The 24,181-nt window shown below is 38.1% G+C and overlaps 2 protein-coding genes across 2 annotated transcripts; both read left to right on the top strand.

The window, feature by feature from the left end:
- Positions 1-630: 630 nt before the first annotated feature.
- LOC122302310 (membrin-11-like) lies at positions 631-6,967 on the top strand. The gene is made up of 4 exons (XM_043113505.1): positions 631-969; positions 1,704-1,824; positions 1,939-2,085; positions 6,596-6,967. Exons 1-4 carry the CDS (start codon positions 710-712, stop codon positions 6,755-6,757), a joined length of 690 nt encoding a protein of 229 aa, XP_042969439.1. The 5' UTR covers positions 631-709; the 3' UTR covers positions 6,758-6,967.
- An 850-nt stretch (positions 6,968-7,817) lies between these two features.
- LOC122302308 (CLP protease regulatory subunit CLPX1, mitochondrial) lies at positions 7,818-23,701 on the top strand. Its single transcript, XM_043113504.1, has 15 exons — positions 7,818-9,132; positions 9,475-9,536; positions 9,773-9,870; positions 10,006-10,085; positions 10,396-10,446; positions 11,069-11,143; positions 11,232-11,309; positions 12,191-12,247; positions 21,072-21,142; positions 21,246-21,345; positions 21,486-21,590; positions 22,345-22,407; positions 22,517-22,639; positions 22,796-22,954; positions 23,440-23,701. The coding sequence occupies exons 1-15, from the start codon at positions 8,221-8,223 to the stop codon at positions 23,512-23,514; spliced, it is 2,109 nt and encodes a 702-aa protein (XP_042969438.1). The 5' UTR covers positions 7,818-8,220; the 3' UTR covers positions 23,515-23,701.
- Positions 23,702-24,181: the final 480 nt, after the last annotated feature.

Here is a 24,181-nt window from a genome sequence, read left to right as displayed (position 1 = left end):
TTAAAAAAAAACTTGCCACGTCATCTTTCGTTTGCATTTTCGTCCACTATGTGCTTACATATAGAAGTACTCGGAATGGAAACTCAGAGAGGGAGATGGAAACTGAGGGAGGGATGGAGAGTTCGCGTTGGACAAAACAGTGTATTTCAATTTTTTTTTCACATCACCACGCGCTTACCTCAGGCGATGTATCTAGATTTTTTCTTTCTTAAATGCCAAGAAAATCACGGAAGGAATAATTTATTTAGCTCATCTTTTATCTTTTTAATAATTATTGATAAAATAGCTTATAAGATATTGAAAAATTATAAAATTAACAAGAAATAATTGTTCAAAAAGATAGAGATCAATCTGTATATGGAATTATATATATATATGAAATGTTATTATGTTTTTTTTTAATTTACATCACTTATTTTATTCCCTTAATATACCACCACAACCGCATAGCTTTTTAACTAAGAAATAAAAACACAAATATAAAATAGTAGAGAAAATATAAATTTTAATATTTATCTGTTTGTATTTTCGTCAGTTTATTTTGAATAAATATTTTTAATTTTTTTTTAATAACATAATGAGTTGTATGAATGTCGGGGCATAGTTCCTATGTATGTATATATACAATCTGATTTAGCACTAAGCAGGAGGAAGCGGTGAAAATATCACGATCCCCTGCCACGAGAACGCAGGAAAAACTACCGTGGAAATGGAAGCAGCAGGAGGAGGAGGAGGGGGGAGTACGCTGTCAGAGATATACCAGAACGCGAAGAAGTTGGTGTTGAGGACGAGGGACGCGATGGAACGCTTGGAACGCCTCGAGTACTCGAGCGGTAGCGTTGGGATGGACTCTCCGGAGCTCTCATCCTCAATCACCAGGGACATTACCCACATCCAATCCCTCTGCGTCGAGATGGACCGCCTCTGCCGCTCCCTCCCCTCCAAGTCACACCGCGATCTCTGGAAACGGTGAAATTTCTCTCTCTTTCTCCAATGAATCGTTCGGGACGGGGACTCACTCAATTATTCTCGTTAGGGTTTGGATTTTGTTCGTTATATTTCTTGGCCTTGTTCATAATCCGATTAATTTAGGAATCGATTCATTTTAATACCGTGCATAAGGCTATTCCAATTCATTTTTCACTAGGCGACCAAATACCTTGTAGAGGAATCAATTCAAATCAAATTATTGGCTCGGTGATAGTTTTATTTTATGTCTGTTAAGCTTTAGTTCAGATCCTTTAAGCATATAGGTGCCAATAGTACTTTCACGAGCATTGGATCTGCAGTTTGTATCAAACTTACAGTATATCATGACCTTGCAATTTTTTTATAGGATCTGCAGTTTGTGTAACTTTATGCTGTATACAAACAGGAATAGGATCCTTTACACGTGTTAATTTATAATATAACAACTTATATGCTTGTGTGCATGTTTTTGTCATTTCTACTATGGATCTTTTTTCTTTTTTCTTTTTTTGGTTTTTTGATAGTCCATTTCTACTATGGATCTAAGGCTTCTTAGAAATACAATGACCAAAACAAGCATGTTTTAAACTAGATTAGATACTATCCATTTCAAGTGAAATGGAGAGGGTACTTATCTATAGAACTTCTTTTACCTATCAAAAAAAAAAAAAAAAAAACTTATCTATAGAACAACTATATTAGTGTTGATGCAATAATTATTCTGTATGATGCAGAAAAGTTGAGCAAGTAGGAGAAGAGTCTGAATCTTTGAAACAAAGTTTGGATAAGTATTCTTTAAGGAATCAGAAGAGGATGATGGAAGCCAAAGAGAGAGCAGAGTTGCTTGGAAGAGCTGTATGTAATTCTTTCTTTAGCTGGCGCTGTAAGCCAGCAGTGGAGATTCTTTTTGGCTTGGCAACAGAATTATTTTTTGCTTCAGTATCTTACTGGTATATTTTTATGTTACAGAATGGGGAATCTCACGTTTTGAGAATATTCGATGATGAAGCGCAAGCAAGGCAGTCATATCGTAACTCTGCCCGAATGTTGGAGGAAGCTAGTTCAACTGGAGAGGCCATCCTGTCTGCAATGTCAGGCTCGAGGGAACGTCTAAAGGTATCTGAAATTCAGGCTGTGTACTCACATGTGCTCACCAATCTGTTCTCACAATTACACATATCTGCATATATGGTTCATACAATAAGCTGTTGTTGATAAAGGATGGGACTATGAAATTTCAATATAAGCAAGAGAATGTCCATATCAAATTTTGTCATTGGATTCTTATAGAAGTTTATAAGAAACTATCTATAATTGTTATAGACTAGTTCGACATGTTAGATTACTAGGCAAGAAAATAATTTCTATCTTCACTAATCAATATTCTGGTGGCAACTTATCAAAAAATGTTCTGGTGGTAATAGATCCGGAAGTTCCTGCGGCAGCAGCAGCTTTGAGATTTTTTTTTTTTTGATAAGTAAAAATTTTATTCATTAAATGCAATGGGTGAAGCCCATGTACACAGGATGTATACAAAAGAAATGCCTAAATGAATTCTAATACTTGAAAAACGAGGACAAAACCCGTGGACTGAAGTACAATAGCTGAAAACCAACTAAACAAGGAACACGAAAAATTTCCAGAGTTCTTCTATATTGCATTCCCTTTTATTAAAACACCTCTCATTCCTTTCCAACCAAATGTACCACATAATGCACAAAGGAATCATCTTCCATGCAGCTGCCACTTGAGAGCAAGTATGAAGTCTAGTCCAACATGTGAGTAAATCTACCACTGATTTTGGCATAACCCAGGTCAGTCTGGATCTTCTAAACACAGCATCCCATAACACTTTAGCCACATCACAATGTAGAAGTAAATGATCCACTGATTCCGCAGCTTTCTCACACATGAAGCACCACTCTATAATAATCATTCCACGCTTTCTCAGATTGTCAATAGTCTGAATATTCCCAATAGCTGCTGTCCATACAAAAAAAGCAACCTTTGACAGAACATGAGCCTTCCAAATACTCTTCCAAGGAAAAGAAATGCAATGCTGATCGGACAACATCTTATAATATGATCTAACATAAAACTTTTTAGACGCTGTATATCTCCAGAACATTTTATTCCTGTCATGTCTTCTAATATCCACTGAATACAACAATCTAAACAAATCAGTAACCTCCTCAATTTCCCAATCCTGGACAGGTCCGAAAAATCTAACATCCCAATGCACCTCTCCATTAGAGTAACTCATCAACTCTGAAATTGAGGCCTGCTGATTAACAGCCAACCGGAAAATGGCCGAAAAGCTTTAAACAGTGCATTCTCACTACACCAAACATCAAACCAGAATCAAACTCTTGATCCCTCACCTACCACAAATTTGACTTGTTTCACAAAATTATCCCATCCTTTACTAATAAACTTCCATAAACTCACACCATAAGACCCCTTACTCTCCTTAGGACACCGTTCCCCCCAACCACTCCCATACTTCCGAACAATCACCCCCCTCCACAACGCTTCCTCTTTCCTATGATATCTCCACAACCACTTCCCCAACAACGCCTTATTAAAACTACATAAATTACAAACGCCCAAGCCTCCATTAACAATCGGACAGCATGCTTTTTTCCAGCTTACTAAAGGAATCTTATTCTTCTCTCCCAAACCACCCCACAAAAATGCTCTATACAACTTTTCAATACGATTAGCCACTCCAACTGATAAAGTAAATAATGAAAGAAAGTAAGTTGGAATATTAGAAAGAGTGCTCTTTATGGGATGGGGTTATTGAGAAAATTGAAAGGCGGCTAGCTGGTTGGAAAAAACTCTATTTATTGAAAGGGGGTAGAGTTACATTGATTAAGAGTATTTTGTCTAATCTACCGACATACTTCTTTTCACTCTTTCCTTTACCCACGGGGATTGCAAAAAATATGGAGAGGATTTTTCGAAATTTCTTGTGGGATGGTTTTGGGGAGGAAAGAAAATTTAATTTGGTGAGTTGGAACAATGTATGTCAACCGGTTTCATGTGGAGGTTTGGGTGTCAGAAATTTAAAACCTTTCAATAAAGTTCTTCTAGGGAAATGGCTTTGGAGGTATCATTTTGAGAGTAATGCATTATGGAGACATATTGTGGATATTAAATATGGGAGGATGTGGGGGAGCTGGTGCACGAATGAAGTTAAGGGGGTGTATTGGGTGGGTTTGTGGAAGTCTATTTGGTCGGTATGGGGGGATTTCAGTGGGGCATGGGGCAAATATTTATTTTTGGCATGATTCTTGGTGTGGGGATTCAGCTCTCAAGTACATTTATCCTAATTTATTTAGGATTGATAGAGATAAAAGGGCTGCAGTGTCTGAGTCTTATAAGATTTCTAATAACATGATTTAGTGGACTGTGGATTTCAACAGAAATGTGCAGGACTGGGAACTTGGTGAGGTATCTGACTTTTTGGGAAGATTATATGATATGAAAATTGATTACAATAGAGAGGACAGCCTGTTGTGGTTGCATTCAAATAATTCCAGATTTACTGTAAAATCTTTTTATAAGGCATTAATTTGTCAGGGAGCTAAAGACTATCCCTGGAAATGTATTTGGAGGGCAAAGGTGCCTAGCAAGGTTGCGTTTTTCTATTGGCTGGTATCTCTTAGGACAATATTGACCACGGATAATTTGAGGAAGAGAGGTTTATATGTGGTTGATTGGTGTCTTATGTGTAAGAAGGATGGTGAATCTGTTAACCATCTTTTTCTTCATTACGAGGTGGCGACAACATTGTGGAATTATATTTTAGCAAGGATAGGTATTGCTTGGGTGATGCCTCTGCATGTGGTGGATTTTCTGGCTAGCTGGCAAGGTTCAGTGGGATGTAGAGGCGTTCAGCAGTGTGGAGGATGATTCCTTTATGCTTGTTTTGGTGCTTATGGGAGGTGTTTTGAAGATTGTGAACGTTCTTTGGGGGAGTTTAGGGATTTTTTTCTTTAGCACTTTAAGTTTTTGGATGAAGAATCTTGTAAGGGAAGGGAGCATCTGTAATGTTTTATTTTAGTTCTGTTTTGCTTTAGCATGTATCTAGGTATACTCTCTTGTATACATCCTGTGTACTTGGGCTATACCTATTTACTTGAAATAAAATTTCTTTTTACCTATAAAAAAAGGGGTGATTCTACCCCCTATTGATAAATACAACCTTTTCAACGCCGCCAACCTCTTCTCAATCTTCTCAACCACCCCATCCCAAATATACTTTGCCTTGAACGGCGCCCCCAGCGGGAGACCCAAATATTTCATGGCCAAATAAGGAATTCTACACCTCAATAATTCTGCCAAATTGTTAATATTATGCACATCTCCCACTGGGACCAGCTCCAATCTACCCAAGCTCACCTTTAGCTCGGATACGGCTTGAAAACATAACAAGACAGCCCTCAAAGCTTGAGTCTGTCCCCCAACAGCATCACAAAAAATAAGAATATCATCAGCAAAAAGCAAATGTGATATGGAAATAAAGCCATTATTATTAGTCCCACCAAGAAACCTGAAATAAAACCTCCTCCTACCATGGCTTTGAGATTTGGTGGTAGTGTTTTTTTTTTCCCATTTTTTTATGACACGGAACCTCACTAAGATGGGGCACTTTGGACTCACTCCTGGGGAGAAAATCCTGAATCCAAGAGGTCCATGACCTCGTAGATCTGTGATGAGATGGAATGAGAATGTTTAGATTGGATAAGTTCTTCACTTTGGTTGTGGTTCTCAAGGCAAAGATATTGCTTTCCTTTCTTTGTGACACTTTTAATAGAAAACATACTAACAATGCAACAGCTACTGCTTTCCACATGTTACACTGCACAACTGCATGCATAATGTGCCACAACTACTCATACACATCTAGTAACATAGAAACTAATAACTCCACTAACACGCTAACACTTAGAGATCCCTTAACGCACCAGCATACTAACATACGACAGTTCTACCACCCGCCAATTGCTTCCATAATTAATACACATTTGGTAAGATAAACACCCCTTAAAATGTTGCCTTCGGTTGACTTCAAAACATTATTGCTTTATAATATCGTGCTTGTGGTATATGAGTCTCATAATCTTGGAATAAAATTATCTCAATTTCACTTAATATGAAAAGTATCCATTTGGTACTAAACATTGGGTGTTTTGATAATTTCATTTCTCAAAATGTATACCAGCCATTTCAAGGGAACCGAAGACGATAATCTGTGGATTTTCATTTGGCATTTTTTTTTTTGATTGTCATTTGGTATATGATTGTGTTAGGTGGTGGTCCCAGTAGGCTCTCTCTTAGATAAAAACATAATGATATGAGATAAATTAACTACTCATTAGGCATCCCCGGATATGCTGCATGCGAGTTGGGGTTCTTGATTGCCATGCATGATTCCTTTTTAAGTAGTATTTACTATTCTTATATTCTTTCGGATTGAGTTAAAATTGAAAAAAGCAAAACCAAGGTCTAAAGTGCTTGGGACAGATCATTTGGTCGACAAATAGTGCTAGCATCCGTTGAATTGAATGTTGCAGTGGAGGCTGATAGTAATTCTTACATACTTTTTTCCCTGGTTCAGAAAGCACACCGGAAAGCACTCGATGTTCTTAACACAGTAGGGCTATCGAATTCTGTATTGAAGCTGATTGAGAGGCGGCACCGTGTTGATAATTGGATTAAATATGCAGGCATGATTTTGACACTCGTCATTGTGTTCATCATTTGGAGGTGGACACGATGATCCACTCATTGGGCTATTTTACGTGTAGTTCGTTTCCTGCATAAGTTATTTTATTTTATTTTTTTCTTGGACTTGATGCAGTTTTACATTTGAAATGTAATGAATGAGATTGTACAAAGGGCCAGCCCCGTTACTGAGAATACGGTTTTATACAATTAGTGTACTGACGGAAACTATATACTACCTCAAATGCATGTTTGAAAACTCAAATGCAGTGCAGCTCCATTTTCAGGATCCCATGTTGGTTTAAACCTTGCATGTGGCTGCGTGGCGAAAGTGTGATTAACTGGTAGTAAGTTGAGCCTGGTTTTTCAAAACTGATGCCATTGAATCCACTAGTAATGTTTATTATGGTATAAAGTAATTGACATGTCTAACATTTTGGTTGGGAGAAGTCTCCTCAAACTGGACCACGTTATAAGGTTAGTGTTCCAAAAATGGGATGAGATCTAGGAATTTTAGTTCAAACCCATCACACTTAATTTAATTTACGAGATCTACTTAAGTGATATTAATCATTAAATTTATAAAAAAAGTATACATTTTTGTCGAATTCGATCCGTCGCTTGTGCCTTACGTTCACATTGCGTCACGCAAGAGCAAACCTGCAAGAGAGGGAGTAGGAAAGGGAGAGGGGATTGGAGGCTGATTCTGTGGAGACTGGAGTGTTCTGGACGCTGCTACACTCACCGTTGGCGGGAGCCACCGTTAGGCAAAAAAAAGTTTTTTGTTTTTTTTTTCAAATCATTTTTTAATAGTTTTAAACATTTTAAAAAATATAAAAAAATTATAATAATATTAAAAAAAAATTTCTTAATCATTAAGAAAAAGAAAAATTTAAAAAAAAAATTTTTGGGCAAGCGGTGGCCCCCAGCGGGAGTCACCAGCGGTGACCATAGTGTTTTTCATTCTTTTATTATCTGAAACCACACGGATCTCGAAGCCACCAAAAAAAATAAAAAATAAAAATAACATTTCTGTTTGGTCAAGACGCCACGTATTTTTTTAAACAAAGGAATATCATATCCTAAATCTAATATTGACTTATTTACGAACTGAGTCCGAAATATGTCAAGGAAAGGTTGGAAGAGAGAGCTAGACGGGAGATAATTTAGCAGAGAAGAAAAAGGAAAGGCAGACGAAACCAGTTTCGGTCAAGTTCCGATAAACACTCACGCAACTCGCAGCTTTATCTTATTGCTTTGTTCCTCTATTTTCTCCCCTCCCATGCTTTCTCTACCTGCCAGTTCTCTCTCTCTCCCTCGCTCCCTTCCTATTCACTATATACATACATAGTTAACATCTAAACTCTTTGTAGTCGTCGTTCTTTCCTTTTCCCTTCTTTCTTTTAACTCTCTTTGTTTCTCACATTGTTTCTCCTTCCTTTTGGATTGTTTCTCTAAACAAGAAATAAAAAAGTAGTCTCCCTATCAGCAAAAATAATAAAGTCAATTTGATTGCGAATGTCTGGAATCTTGAGATGGAGGAACAAGGTGAATCGGATGACGCTGCTGCTGGCATCCCACAGCTCCCGTTCCAACCACCCCCAACGGTTCACGCAGGTCTCGTCTATCTCGACCCACCTAAACCACTTCCAAGTGGGTACCCACCGCCGGCGCGACTCTCTTATCGGAGTCCAAGAGCGTTACAAGTGGGACCACGGTGGCTCTGACAGCGATGGCCTCAAGCATAACCATATCCGCAAGATTCGTGCGGCGTCCAATTGCCCTCGCTGCTTCAAGCACATGGATCTTCTATTCTCCTTCTCCAATCGCCACAATTTAGTCCCGCCGGTTCCGCTTGGGACCTTGGATGATGTTGATGATGATCTTGCTCATCATGCTAAGACCGGAGCAGCCGTCAATCTCTGCCCCAATTGTAAAACCGCTTACTACTTCCGGCCCCACAGGATTGTCCCCCTCCAGGGCAGCTTTGTCGAGATAGGCAGAGTCAATAATACACCTACCAGACCCAGGAACAGCAACAAAGCTGATGGGAATGGTAATGGTGGTGGAGAAGAGGATTATCGGAATAATAACACTATTGCTAACTCAAATAATCAGTTGAGGGCCTCGTTTTGGGACAATTTAAGATCCTACAGTTCTGGTGGGGACCCGCCAGAGAATTGGGCTCCCCCGCCTTCGGGAAATGGCTTGGCCGTCCATACTCCTCCCGGGCCGCCTTTTGCGCCTGGGGTTAATGTGGTTCGGGCGTCAGGACCCGGTGGTGGTGGCACTGCCGGTGGCGGTGATGGGAGAAGTAATGGAGAGATAAACGCATGGGGCGGGTCGAATTTGGGCAAAGATTTACCCACGCCAAAAGAGATCTGCAAGGGTCTGGACAAGTTTGTTATTGGCCAAGATAGAGCCAAAAAGGTCTTGTTTTTGCTACTTACCCTTTCTGTGCATAATCGTACCAATCCACAGTCTTCTACCAATGCATAAAATGCCCATCTTGATGCAAGAAAGATGTTAAGGCTTTGTTTTTACATTGTTGGTCCTCTGAGCTTTGCCTTTTGATATCATGTTTGACTTCCTTAGTTCCTTAATTGTGACTCGAATCTTCCACCCGTAGAAGATTATTCCTTGTATTTCAGTTTTCCCTTTACTTATAATCCTTGGCATTTGTGAGAAATGGAATGCACATTTGGGCAATTCGGCGTTTCCTCTTAATCTCTTTTTCTGAGACTTATTCCATGAATGTTGTTTACACTGCAGGTACTTTCAGTTGCTGTACATAATCACTATAAAAGAATATATCATGCATCCCTGCGGAAAGGGTTAGTTTTCAAAATGCCATTAATTTACTCGTTTCGTGAGCCCTCTATAAAAGATATGGAACTCATTAGGATCTCCCCCCCCCCCCCCCCCCCCCCCCCCCCCCCGCGGGCGCTCCCCCTCTCTTTTCTGAATGGGAACAGATACTTCAGTTCTGAGGGAATGGTTTTCTGGCCTTTTATTGTCATTTTGTATTTATCTAATGGAACTGAACTGCTGATTGTAATACACATACCAGGCTAGGAACAGAATCAGGAATTCCTGAGAGAATAGATGACGACGATAATGTGGAGCTAGATAAGAGCAACGTCCTTTTGATGGGCCCAACTGGCTCAGGTACAACTATATCGAATTCTGTTTCTTCTGTGACATGCACTGAAAACCATTGGATGATCTATTTGAAAGCCAGCGTTTAGAATCTCTGAAATTGTAAGATCAAGCTGCCAATCTGACGTACATGTTGTGAATCAGGGAAGACACTGCTTGCAAAAACACTAGCTCGATTTGTGAATGTGCCCTTTGTCATCGCTGATGCAACAACTTTGACACAGGTATGCTTGTTTCTCATTGATATATCTATAGAAATCATAAAAAAATATGCAAACATGGAATCTTAGCCTACTGAACGTGGAAAAATCAGCATCAGCTTTAGTGAATTTTTAGCTTGCTTGTTTTCTATTACTACCTACTCAATTGCAAGCGATCTTCATTTTGGAAAGGTAAAAGTTGGCTTGCTCTGATATTACTTTAATGATTTTGTTTGGCTACATTCTTCTGGGATGTATCTGTTTATTTATGGTCATTACATTCAAGTGAAGGAGGCAAACAATGCTTTAATTTCCTTTTGTTTTAATATTGCAGGCAGGTTATGTTGGAGAAGATGTTGAATCAATCTTGTACAAATTACTTGCGGTATGCTTCATGTTTTGCATCTTTAGATTACAAACTGAAATTTATTTGATCAATCGTGGAAGCATATTGCTCCACGACCTATTCTTGGAACTTTGAAAGCATCTAATGATCTTTGCAATGGTTTGATTGCTCTTCTTGCATTGTATTTTTTTGTATGACCTTTTTTTGCATGCTTTTATTTATGTAGGATGATCGATTTTTGTAAGAAGATACTTGTCCATTTAATTTATCAAGAAGGGAGGTACTTGTAAAAAAAAAAATTATCAAGAAGAGGGGGTTACTGAGGAGATATTGCCTCCTTTACTTGAGATGAAAATTTTACTACGGCACAGAGTGTGTATCAAATTTGTATTGACCCACTAATCTGAACGTTTGATCCAATGATCCCAACTGAATCCTGAGCAAAAGAAAAAAAAAGTGAATAAAATCATTTTAGGAGAATAGTTTTTGGCCATAACGTCTGATGTGGTGTTAACATCTTCAGTTTTTTTTTGCCTTTCTAACTGGGTGCTTCTTTATTTTTTTTTAATTTTAAAAAAATCAATATACTTTTGCTCCAATTTGCTTGCGTTTCTGTTGTCACAGGATGCTAATTTTTTTTCGCTTGTCTTTTGGCATTTAGGCGGCTGAGTTCAATGTACAAGCAGCTCAACAAGGGATGGTATACATTGATGAAGTTGACAAGATAACTAAGAAGGTTCTGTGATGTTTTGGCATCATTTTTATTTGGTTACATGTGCTGGTATTTATATGCCTGAACTATTCTTAACTGTGTGATTTTTCAGGCCGAGAGCTTAAACATTAGCAGAGATGTCTCTGGTGAGGGTGTCCAACAGGCATTATTGAAAATGCTAGAAGGAACAGTAAGTCAATTAGTTCTGCAATCTGCATTGCTGTCACTCTCTTCAGTTTATTTATTTATTATGCATTTTCCTATCAAAATCTTTTTGGATGAACTTTAAAGGAATGCTGGTTCTGCTTTTTCTACTTGTTGATTTTCTGCAGGTGAACTGTAGAATAGAAAACATAGAAAACACATGAGAGTTATATTAGCATGTTAGAATGTAATACAGGGGGAACCAACATGTACGTCGGCCCCTATAGGCTTCTCAAACTTGTGCACAAATTACAATGTTGAGCTTATTTCCTGTGATGTCTATATTATGGCATGCAAGTTATCATAGGTCTACTTTTAAAATGATCTAGGGTCTGTGTAAACAAGACTTAAACTTTGTAATAAACAGTCGAACACATGTTCTTCTGAATCGAACATCATCAGAGAGACTAGCAGGTAACACATTGAGGGCTGAGTAAATTGGAAGGGATTCCTTGGAAAAAGTGTAAGCTAGAGAAACCTCTTGCTTGAAATGAACCAAACGGTGTTTATTGCAAGGGATAAGAATATAAATGGGGATGAGGGTGTTGAAGAGCCTTGTAGAGGAGTTTGAATTCATAAAACAATATATTGGAGTGTAAATCTTCATCTGAAGGTGGTGGCCCTAAAACCCAATAAAAGTGTTGAGTGCAGCGGGTAAGCTGCACGTCAATGTGAAGGCACTTGCAACAGAATCAGTGTTAAGTTATCTGCATTAATTACATAGGTTTTGTATTTGCATTATAGGGCTCTCGTAATTATATGTCTCTTTGTTCATTGTAAGTTTTCATATCTATAAAGAGATTACTTGTTATAAAGTTAGCATCCTCTTTGTTGAAGTCCAAACTAAATTATCTTTTTCTTGTGTAGATAGTCAATGTTCCTGAGAAGGGAGCAAGGAAGCATCCTCGGGGCGATAACATACAGGTATAGTAGGCCTAAAAATGTTCGTTCTGTTTCATTATTTCAAATTATGTTCTTTCTACGTATATTTCATATGAGATTCATCATTCTTTTTTATTTACACATTATATGGGATTAATCTTTCTTGCATTGTTTTGATGCCATTTTGTGCATTAGTTGTATTTAGCTTTCTAAAAGAAGAAAATCAAGCATTTTATTTTCACTCGATGTTTCCAAGATTCTTTTTTTTTTATAAGTAAAAAGAAAATTTTATTAAAACTAAGGCACTATACGGAAGTTCTTGCCTGCTTATCCCAGCTACAATAACTATTGAACTGCAATCCATCTGAAGAATGGCGCTTGTATATCCTACGGTGTGGGTCTGTACTTTCCCCTATTAGAGAAGGGCGAGGTTTGGAACCCTCAAGCAAGACATGATCTACATAATAAGACATCATAGCACCTAGAGATACATGTACGGTTCATCACCTTACTTATCCAAGCATGTTGCCGGATAGTCTGATATGCCGTACTCTAATTTTCCTGGGCCTAGCCCACTTTCTCAACTCGAGTCTTAAGTTCAGCGAATTTCATTGTTGACAAACACCTATGCTAATAAGACAAATAAGTGGGGAGTCTATGCCTTTAATGAATCAGTAACAATGAATTAGTGGAAATGAAATAGGCGAAGCCCATGTACACAGGGGAGACTATGAAGGCCTTTTGCTTTGTTTTGAAGCTGTTTCTGGCCTAAAGGTGAATTTAGGGAAGTCTGAGATGGTGTCATGTAACACCCAGACCCAGAGTGTTTTTTTTTATTTAATTTATTATTATTATTATTGTTGTTGTTGTTGTTGTTGTTGTTGTTATAAACTTGAGATATGTTTTGAAATAGATATTAAGATGATATTTGTTGTTGTTTGAGTTTCATCCTCTATCCCGAAATTTTATCCTGTTAGTTTTCATTTCAATTTGAATACGACCCCCGAATTGAATTCAAACTCTCAACTCTAGACTTTATCCTTTTGTTCCTCAAGACTCACGGCATCTCCCTCTCCCTCATCTATAAATCCCAAATGAATCCTTGGTATTAAACACAAAAACATCTGGAGAAAATATACACATGTCAGCCCAACGTAACAGTCCCTACAACCGAGAAAACCACTCTCACAGCCAACCGAGACAACCAACTCACCGGAAACAGCCATAGAAAGTACCGACCAGCCCAATCCTATCAAACCCACTCCCTTCCAGTAAGCCCATGCCGGAATCTTCTCTCTCCCTCCAACTTTTTTCGGTTTGACAGCTTCTCTCTCTCTCTCTCTCTCTCTCTCTCTCTCTCTCTCTCGATCGCACCACCATTCCGAGAAGGCCAGTGGCATCGCCGGTCACTCCCAGCTACCCCAGAGCTGTCGTCACTTCAGTTTCCTCTTGGTAAGCATCGCACGGCCATTTGTTTGTTTTTCTTTTTTTTTTCCTTGTTTGGTGATACACGATGTAAGCCACTTCCTTATATATCCTTCCTTTTAATTGTCTTGTTTCAGACTTCCCAAAAAGCCCCTTCAATGCTTCCTAATCACATTTATGCCCTTTGACCCTTAGCCTATACCCTCCTGAACCAGATTCTTTTTATTACATGGACTTTGGGCTTTAAGCCTTTCGACCAAGAGTTTTCCTTTTAAGGGTGTTGGGCCTAGTTTTTTTTTTTTAATAAACCTATTAGACTTAGTTTTTAACTGGACTTGTTTAAATTGGGTGGGCTTGTTTTACTATTCTTTTTCAGAAAATATTTATTATTTAAAGTAGGTTGGTTAGCATACTGTTTAATGTGAGTTGATGGTGTTTTACGAGAAATTGTTTTAGTGTATTTGAGTGGGCTGTTTTACCTAAATAAATATAGTAATCATAGACTTGTTTTTATCAGAAAAATATTTAAGGGCTTTTAAGCATATTTTAAAGTATTCTTTTATGTTGTTTCAGCTTATTATTTTAGTTAATTTTCCAATTAACCTTTAATTAGATTTTTATAAAATTATTAAGATATACATTTACACAGAATATTAAGTAATATGATATGAGTTTTAAATATTATTATTTTATGAAATCTTTGTATATTTGAATATTTATTAAATTATCTCTATGGTAGGATTTTAAATATTTAGATTGCTGCGATATGCTTTTTAGAAAAGTTTAGTAACGTCTAGTGCCTCGTATAGGTCACGAGCTACGACGTGAGATTGTGAAAGCAGCGCTAAGAGGTAATTAGTATGATCATATAATTACATGTGTACTGTAACTTCTCTAATGGTATATGAAAATATGATGTTTGTCTACGCTATGCTATGAACTAAGTCGAGGTTAGATTCCCTTCATGATCTTTGATGAATTATGACATTATGTTTATATGAATGAATTGTTGTTTGATGGAGTAAATAATTCTAAAATCATATGGAAGCCATGAGATGTTCATGTAGTAATTTAAGTCAAGCATGCCGTGTAATAAAATAGCCAGTTTATGTATGCCATGTTCATGTAGTGATTAAATCTTATATGCTATGTAATATCATGAAGTATCTAGATCAAGTATGTTAGGTAAAGTTCTTATAGAACTCAAATCATGTATGCCATGAAATGTTTATGTTTAGATCATATTAGGCCACGTACAAAGATATGCCATGATATGCTATGCCATGTCCAAAGATATGCCATGTTATGCTATGCCATTTGCAAGTATATGCCATGCTAGAAAAGTTCATGATATTAAATAAGTTATCATGCATTAAGAAAGATAAGATGTTTAAGGGTGACACGGACCTAAGCGTGTTCACCACAAGCTATGTTAAGACGGTGTCACGGACCTAAGTGTGGTTCACCATATGTTAAGTGAAATACGGACCTAAGCGTGTTTCACTTCAAGTTACGTTAAGGATGACACGGACCTAAGCGTGTTCATCACAAGTTATGTTAAGGATGGCACAGACCTAAGTATGTTCATCACAAGTTATGTTGAGGGTGACATGGACCTAAGCATGTTCACCACAAGTTATGTTATGCGGTGCCACGGATTCAAGCGTGGTTCACCTTATGTTAAGTGAAATACGGATTCAAGCGTGTTTTCATTCCATGTTATGACAAGTTATGGGGTGCCACGGACCCAAGCATGGTTCACCATATAATAAGTGAAAGACAAGATAAATAAGTAATTTGTGCATTCATGTTTATATGTTCGCCATGATTGTGTATGTTTCCGCTCATAATGATGATGAATAAACATGCTATGAGAATCTGTGAATGATATATGTGTTTTCGAAGAGTCTTTCAAACATTAAGTCTTGTTAAGTTATATTTTACGGTATAATATACTATTTACTGAGTATTCGACTCATTTTTGTTTGTTGTTTGTTTGTTTGTTTGTTCTCTTCTATGTTTAACTGTCACAGATAATGGTTGTAAGGACATTAAGCTGGAGGACCAGGAGTAGATCTAGTGCAAGGACTTAGTTCTTTTATGTTTTGTAGATAAAAAGTCACGCGTAGGGTTAGTTTATGTTTTTATTTTACATTTTCATTTTTAATTTTTCAAAAACAGTTATGTTCAGTTTAATTAATGTTTTCAATAAATGCGGTATTTTAGAATATGAATCTCTTTACCAGGCAATATGTTATGTACGTTAGTAACATCTCTATCCTACAGGAACGGGGTGTTACATGTCGGTTGGACAAGTATTTTGGGCTGTAAGGTAGCATCTTTGCCTATGAAATATCTGCGTCTTCCTCTTGGGGCCACCTAAATACATTCTAGGAACCTTAAATTAAAAAAGAAAATCATGAACACTAGTTCCATTGAGCACTATGGCTGAAAACCAAAGCAATAAGGTGTGCCCAATAATATTTCGAAGTTCCTCCAGTGTGTGCTCCCTATCTTCAAAGCACCGCTCATTCCTTTGGATCCAAATACACCACATAAGGTAGAAAGGAATCATCCTCCAAACTGCAACCACCTAAGGACAACCATGAATATTATTCCAACAAGTAGATAAATCCGTCACCCTCAAAGGCATCACTCAAGCCATGCCAATTCTACTAAAAATCTCATCCCACAACGCCCTTGCCACCTCACAGTGCAATAGTAAATGATCCATTGTCACTCCATTCTTCTTAATCATGTAGCACCAGTCCAAAACGATGAGACAACGCCTCCTCAAATTGTCCATGGTCAAGGCTTTCCCAAGAGAGGCAATCCATATGAAGAAAGATACTTTGGAAGGCACATGAGACCTCCAAATACGCTACCATGAGAAAGAACTAAAACTCTGTGATGCCAATAGCTTGTAGTGAGATTGAACTGTAAACTTTTTGCGCCTTTTTGGGCCTCTGTATCCTATTTTCATCGTTGCTACCCAGCCTTGTAGATTATTAAAGACTGAAAAATTCAGAAACTTCATTCAATTTTCCAATCATGAACAAATCTATTTAAACAAACATCCCACTGTTAAGAACCATGAAAAGATGGTTGGGGCTGTGGAGATTAAGGAATTCCGACCTATTAGCCTAGTAAGTGGGGTTTATAAGATTCTTTCCAAGGTTCTTGCGAATCGCCTTAGCGAGGTCTTGGGAAAGATAATCTCAAAGCCCCAAAATGCTTTTGTAAATGATAGACAGATTTTAGATGCGGTTCTTATTGCAAATGAATGTCTAGACAGTAGACTAAAAGCTGGCAATGCAGGGATCATATGCAAGTTAGAGATGGAGAAGGCGTATTACCATGTTAATTGGGACTTCTTGCTTGACCTTCTTGGGAGGTGTGGTTTTGGGGAAAGATGGCGATCACGGATCCGTTAGTGTATATCTATGGTGAAATTTCTAGTTTTGATAAATAGAAGCCCAACTGGATTTTTCAATAGCATACGAGATCTAAGACAAGGAGATCCATTGTCCCCACTACTCTTTGTTATTGTGATGGAGGTTTTGAGCAGAATGATCTTAGCCCTGGTTAACAATGGGTGTGTGACCGGTTATTCGATTGGATCCGTGGGTGGTGGACTTATTAATATTTCTCATCTATTGTTTGCAGATGACACTCTTATCTTTTGTGAGGCCGATCATAATTAGGTCCGAGTATTGAAGGCCTTTTACTATGCTTTGAAGCAGTTTCGGGGTTGAAAGAGAACTTGGACAAATCAGAGATGGTGCCTATTGGAGGTTTGTAGCATATACGACACTTGGCTAGTACTCTGGGGTGTAAGATCGCCGCACTTCTTGGGCTACCCCAAAGTACTAGCGTATATGACATATCTTGGGCTACCGTTGGGGGCCGCCTCAAGAGCAGCTTCAGTATGTGATATAGTGATTGAGTGGCTTTGGTCCCTAAACCTGCAAGCAAATAAGAGACAGTTTCATAAGAATTTAAAGGCTGTCTGGAAGCTACAAGTGTATCACTGAGGACTTTCATTTTTTGAAAGTACTCAGATATGGTAGAGGATCCTTTCTTCATGGTGGAAATTTTATAGTGAGTATGAGTGATACGAGCTTGAGATTGAGAATAAAACATTCTTTTGAGAGAGAGCCAGAGATCGCGGGAAGTGGTGCAGCCCATGACATGAGATAGGATATTTTCGGATAGAGAAGATATGAGGGTATTGAGAATGATCTGGTCTTGTTGGCTTCATAGGTGGAATGCTGGATTTGGAATGGTGGCAACGGCACTTGAGGTGGGTTTGGGGTTGGGTATGGTGGAAGGTGGAAGGTGGAGGCGAGTTGGTGCCATCAAGAAAGCCATAGACATGTTGGCCACGTAGATAAGGGGTGACCTGAGCACGCCAGAGGAGGAAATTCTCATGGGTTAATTTGATGGTGATCAAATGATGAATGTCGGTAAGGCTAGTGACGGGAACAGAAGTGAAATTTGGGGATGGCTGTGGGTGGGTTTCAGTAGAAGACGCAAGTCTTGGTGTCTCTTGATACCAAGTTAGAATACACAAATAATTGATTGGTGTGTAATCTCCTTGCCTTAATTGTAGGAGTCGATGTTGCTATATATAGACTATAAACAAATGAGTTTGTTACTTGAGATTGGGATCAGATAAACTAGATTACAACGAGATATTTAAATACAAAAGTTTGTTGAGATATTCTCGTTATTTGAATTAATTTTGCTGCTGATTAGTTTCGGAGGTAGCTTCAACATGATCCTTAACAGTACGGGATATAGTGATTGAGAAAGTGGAGCGTCGATTAGCAGGTTAGAAGAGAATGTACCTGTCAAAAAGGGGTAGGATTACCCTAATCAAGAGTACCTTATCTAACCTACGGACATATATTTTATCCTTGTTCCCTATTCTAGCAAGTGTGGCGCTTTGAATTGAGAAACTACAACGGGACTTTTTGTGGGGTGGATTGGGTGAGGAGTTCAAATTCCACCTAGTCAGGTGGGAAAAGGTGTGTAGTCCTCTCTGTAGTGGTGGTTTGGGCATTAGAAATTTGAGTCTCTTTAATCGGGCATTACTAGGAAAATCACTGTGGAGATACCATAAAAAACCAGAAGCACTATAGAAGTTAGTGATTGAGAGTAGATATGGTGGCCTTTGGGGGGGATGGGTACCAATGAGGTGAGAGGGGCATATGGAGTGGGGTTGTGGAAACATATAAGAAGAGGATGAGGGGTCTTCTCTCGTCACACAAGATTTTGTCTAGGAGAGTGGGTCAGGATCAAATTTTGGTATGATACTTGGTGTGGTAATTGTGCTCTAAAGGATCAATTTCCTGCTCTGTTCAGGGTCGCAAGTGCTAAAGAGGTTTCAATGGTGAATGTCATGGTGATAGTGGGGGAACAAATCCAATGGAACATCAACTTTAGCCGAGCGGCACACAATTGGGAAATGGACAGCTTTGCAGCCTTCTTCAGCCTTTTGTACTCACTCAAACCGAGCAACCAGCATGCTAATTTATTATGGTGGATTCCTACAAGTAAAGGCTTGTTCTTGGTTCGCTCGTTCTATAAGTCTCTTTCACAAGAGCTTCCCATTCAGTTTCCTTGGAAAAGGATTTGGAGACATAAGGCGCCTCTCAAAGCAACGTTTTTTGTGTGGACAGCTTCCTTAGGTAAAATCCTCACAACAGATAATTTGAGGAAAAGAAGAGTGATCATCGCAGATTGGTGTTACATGTGTAGGAATGGGGGTGAATTTGTGGACCATCTTCTACTACACTGTGAGGTAGCTTGAGAGTTATGGAACGAGGTATTTAGTAGACAAGACTTGGGCTGGGTTATGCTTGAGACAGTGGTGGCAGTCCTGGCTAGTTGGACAGATCTAAGAGGCAATCAACAGATCAAGGCTATATGAAAGATGATCCCTATTTGCATCATGTGGTGTGTTTGGCAAGAGTGCAATGAACAGGCATTCGAGGACAAAGAGAGATCGTTGGAGGAACTAAAAGCTTTCTTTTTTAGAACTCTTTGTAATTGGGCTATTGCCGTTAATTTTAATGGCCAAGATTTACGTGATTTTCTTGTATCTATTGCTCCTACGTAGTTAGGGCATTCTTTGTACTGAACACTGTTGCCTATTCTTTTAATTAATATACTTTTACTTAATAAAAAAATAAAAAAGAACCATGAGAAAGGACATGCAGATCTGACACAGAGGCATCCTGATCAATAACAACGCAATAGAGAGCTGGGAACACCCTATTGAGAGCGTGATCACCACACCAAATGTCATGCCCAAATCTGATCTGAGAGCCCCCACCAACTGCAAGACTAAGTTGAGTGGAAAAGCTCTACCAGCCCTTATAAATTTCCATAAATCCACCCCATACTCCCCCTCACCTCATTAGAAACCAACCCCCCCAAGGTAGAAGATTTTTGTCTTTAGGTAATTCAGTCAGCTTTGTCATGGTAAATTTATCAAAATGAGGAAAAATTGTGTGTTTGTGTAGTTGTAGGGTTTTAGTATGGCAATCCCATGTGATTTGACTCAAAGCTCTTAGCTCTTTTTGGAGGGTAAATATTGTTCTTTTACTTCCATCGATAGAAGCTAAAAGTGTACACGATGAGGATGCACATATTGATTCAAGGTTACCGATGGGGCTAATTTAAAACTTTCTTCTTTCTAACTAGGCGTTTCTCTTATTTATATCCCATGTACTTGTGCTTTGCCTAGGCTTATATTGATATTAATAAAAAATTTACTTATAACAAAAAATGTGTTGACTTAAAACTATCAGAATTACAGTTATCTGTCAGCTTGTATTTTAGCTGAGGTAATCCACAAGGTAAAATTTGCTGGGTAAATGAACATAGAAGAGACTAGGTGTTACTATATGAATGAGGCCCTTCTACTAGTGCAAGTGATATTATCTGAGTCTAACTTTGATTTACTGGAAAGAAGGCCTACACAGCATGTATTTCCAATGTTTTCTGCCATAGCTGTAAAAATTTGATGCAACTAGTGAAAGTGCATCGTTATTAAGAGATGTTTGTTAGGATCCTACATCATGGCTTTTCCTTGAGAGCAAGGAAAGGAAATGGGTATGAATAATCCTTTTTCCTCATCATATAAAAAAGTAATGTAACCAGAACTGGGAATGACTACTCACCAGAAACAAACATTTTTGCTTTGGTCTTTTTTTATTTATTTATAAGAATTTCAGATTTGATTGAAAAATCCGAAAGGCATAAACCAAGTATACCGGATGTATACAAGAGAAACACCTATTAAGTTCTTCTTTGGTCTTCTATTCACCCCTTTAGGATTACCTTGTTTGTAGGTATGTAAATATTACCAATTTGTTTGCTTATCTGTTGCTTCAGTTACATCATTGTTCGAATTTATTTAAATGATTTGCAGATAGATACAAAAGATATCCTTTTTATATGTGGTGGAGCATTTATTGATCTTGAGAAAACCATTTCAGAGAGGTAATCCCTTTTTAGATTTTCCTTCACAGAATTCCTCTACCCTTTGTTTTTTCTTTCCCTTTTAAGACATCCTTCATTCTTTCTCTTACACAAAACTAACCAGGCGTCAAGACTCATCAATTGGTTTTGGAGCACCTGTTCGTGCAAACATGAGAACTGGTGGAGTAACCAATGCTGTAGTGACGTCATCCTTACTTGAGTCGGTGAGAAGCAAGACCCTTTAAAGTCATTGAAGTGGGAACTTAAAGTTTGTATTTTTATCTTATATATATATATTATTTTTGCTTTGTTTATAGTTAAATTAATCTTGTCCAGATTATAAAGTTGCTTTTTGCACCTTCAGGTTGAAAGTGCTGATCTTATAGCATATGGTCTCATACCGGAGTTTATTGGACGTTTTCCAATTTTAGTTAGTTTGTTAGCTTTAACTGAGGATCAACTTGTGCAGGTAATGCTGCGTTATACTTATTTATTCTATTTTTTTTATGCTTTATGCTTTTTTTATTTATTAATGTCTTGTTAAACCGTATCCTACTTACCAAAAAAAAAGCCCCTGTATCCTGTAATTGGGTGCTTCTTTTGTATATATCTTTTGTACTTAAGTTGCACCACTTTTTGGTTTAAATGAAGATGACTTTTTGATAAGTAATAAGAAATTTTATTAATAAGCATGTTCCAAGTACACTGGAGGTATACATGTGAATACACCTATTTAGGATCTAGCAACTGATACAAGGAAATCTTGGAAACTGAGACCATTCAGCTCTAGAGCGATGGCCCACATAAATAAAGTCTTCCAAAAAAACCTCCTAAACTCTTCTATGGAACGTTCTTGATCCTCAAAAAGTCTATCATTTCTTTCACACCAAATACACCAAAGAATACAAAGAGGAGCCATCTTCTAATGAAGATGACTTATTCAAGAAAAAAATGAAAAAGAAAGCCTTGTAGGTACATGGTTGGAACTGTACTGTGTGCTCGTCTTAACTGCATTTTTAAGATTAAGAAATGTTTGTGTGTGTGTGTGTGTGTGATTTCTACAGTCTGATGTTAAAAACGGTGTGCTAAGCTTTGTCTGAACCATCATGATATCGCATTACATTTTTTAAAAAATTTCACAAGTATGCAAAAGATTAATGGAGAGGATATTCCTCCTATTTGGAACATATAAAATTTACTTGTGTTTTGCTGTGGTTGTAAAGGTCCTCACAGAACCAAAAAATGCTCTTGGTAAGCAGTACAAGAAATTGTTCGGCATGAACAATGTAAGCATTTTTTTCCTACTATTATTGTGTCCTGCTCTCTCTCACTCTCTCTCTTCTTCCAAGCATAGCTTGGCTTCCTGGTGTTAATGATCCTTTCACCCAATTTCAGGTGAAGCTACATTTTACACAGAGAGCATTGAGACTGATTGCCAAGAAAGCAATGGCAAAGAATACCGGTGCTAGGGGTTTAAGGGCCATACTGGAAAGCATTCTTACTGAAGCCATGTACGAGGTATGCAATTGTCTCTTTTGGTTCTCTTGCTGTGGCTGAATTACTTTTGTCATTCTTAACTGTGCTACCGCAAAACCTTCGATTCTCGCTTGGAGGTGCTTTTATATAACTCTTTTTATTCACTTAAAGAATCATACGAGTGCTTGTACTATTCAGATTCCAGATATGAAGACAGGAAATGAGAGAATAGATGCTGTTGTGGTCGATGAGGAGTCAGTGGGTTCAGCAGATACCCCTGGATGTGGAGGGAAAGTTCTCCATGGGGATGGTGCATTGGAGCATTACTTAGCAGAAACCAAGTTGAAAAACTCAGAGGTAGGAGCTCATATATTGTTTGGGGTTGGGGGCCTATTCCCATCCATGTATCTGTCTGAGTTTCTTGACTATTTTCGTCTACTAAATTATCAAATGTGTGATAGTTCTGACCTCTGGACATTTTTTGAAATTGGTTTTCAAGTAACCATCCTGAGTCGTCAGATCCCATGGTTTCCATGAGAATAGCATCCCTGCCCATGGAACATTAGACTACTCCAAGCACAGACTGATGATTGATACCTATTAGTATAGGATTATGGTGTAGGTGAGCTTTAAATCAAATGGTAGTTCCTCCATTATTCGAATGGGATTGGAGGGTGCACTGCTTGGTTTGGTACTCATTGGATGAGTGTGTAACTTATTATTCAAAACATAACTACAGATGGCATATTTTAATCTAGTTTTTTTGGGCTTTTGACCTAACTTCAGAGCACTGATCTAGAGTGAGTTTGGTAATTATGCGGCTGGTCTTTGCATGTTTGCAGGATAACGTTGAGGCAGCAGAGGGAGAGTTGCAGGAGGGGGATTCAGATCTGTCATCTAGAGCCATGAGCATGTAACATTATTACGATAATAGTTACTGTTAGAATGCAGCAAATTTCTGTGTTATTGTTTATTTGTAAAAACCACATCCATAGGTCGGTGTAATTATCCCCTTGTAAAACAGAATACCTTGGGGTTCATGTTCATTGGATTAGAGGGAAAATGAAAGTAAAGTGTAGCATTGCTAATTTATGCTGCACACTATCTCTTGCCTTGCTAAATAAGTTTGTCATGTAGAGTCAAATTCACAATGGGGTGTCTGTCTGTTTAGTCATTAAAGGCAGCCACTCAATCAAATATGGTTAGTAAACGTGGAGGAAAAAGGAATAGTGTAGTGTGGTGCTTGTGAGGCCAGTGGGGATTTGTTTTGTTTACAGCTAATTGAAGTTTTATCTATATTTTTTATATTTTCCTCATTTCCACTTGTTGCTTTCCCTCTCTCAGTTTCATCTAAGCGAGCATACGGTCTTCTAATAAGATTTGATTGGTAGGACTGGGAAACATGTTTGAATTAATTATATGGTACATGAATCTTCACTATTTCAAGTTTATTTCACTTGCATCTATCTGCCCTGAGCTTAGAGTTGGTTTAGGCACTTGATAATTTGCCATTGCAACTGAGGGCTCTCAGCTCCATGGATGGCTCAATTCAAGCTCTCTCCAACTGATGTAGGGAAAGTTTTT

The sequence above is a fragment of the Carya illinoinensis genome, chromosome 3, assembly GCF_018687715.1.
Source record: "Carya illinoinensis cultivar Pawnee chromosome 3, C.illinoinensisPawnee_v1, whole genome shotgun sequence".
In the NCBI taxonomy this organism is placed as follows: Eukaryota; Viridiplantae; Streptophyta; class Magnoliopsida; order Fagales; family Juglandaceae; genus Carya; species Carya illinoinensis.
The sequence above is the reverse complement of the archived record's forward strand: the minus strand, read 5'-3'. Positions and strand labels throughout refer to the sequence as shown.

Coding starts and splice junctions, on each gene's coding strand:
- LOC122302308 (XM_043113504.1), top strand. CDS start 8,221: ATGTCTGGAATCTTGAGATGGAGGAACAAGGTGAATCGGATGACGCTG. Junction 9,537..9,772: donor CATGCATCCCTGCGGAAAGG/GTTAGTTTTCAA, acceptor TACACATACCAG/GCTAGGAACAGAATCAGGAA. Junction 21,346..21,485: donor CGTCATCCTTACTTGAGTCG/GTGAGAAGCAAG, acceptor TTGCACCTTCAG/GTTGAAAGTGCTGATCTTAT.
- LOC122302310 (XM_043113505.1), top strand. CDS start 710: ATGGAAGCAGCAGGAGGAGGAGGAGGGGGGAGTACGCTGTCAGAGATA. Junction 970..1,703: donor CACCGCGATCTCTGGAAACG/GTGAAATTTCTC, acceptor TGTATGATGCAG/AAAAGTTGAGCAAGTAGGAG. Junction 2,086..6,595: donor GCTCGAGGGAACGTCTAAAG/GTATCTGAAATT, acceptor TCCCTGGTTCAG/AAAGCACACCGGAAAGCACT.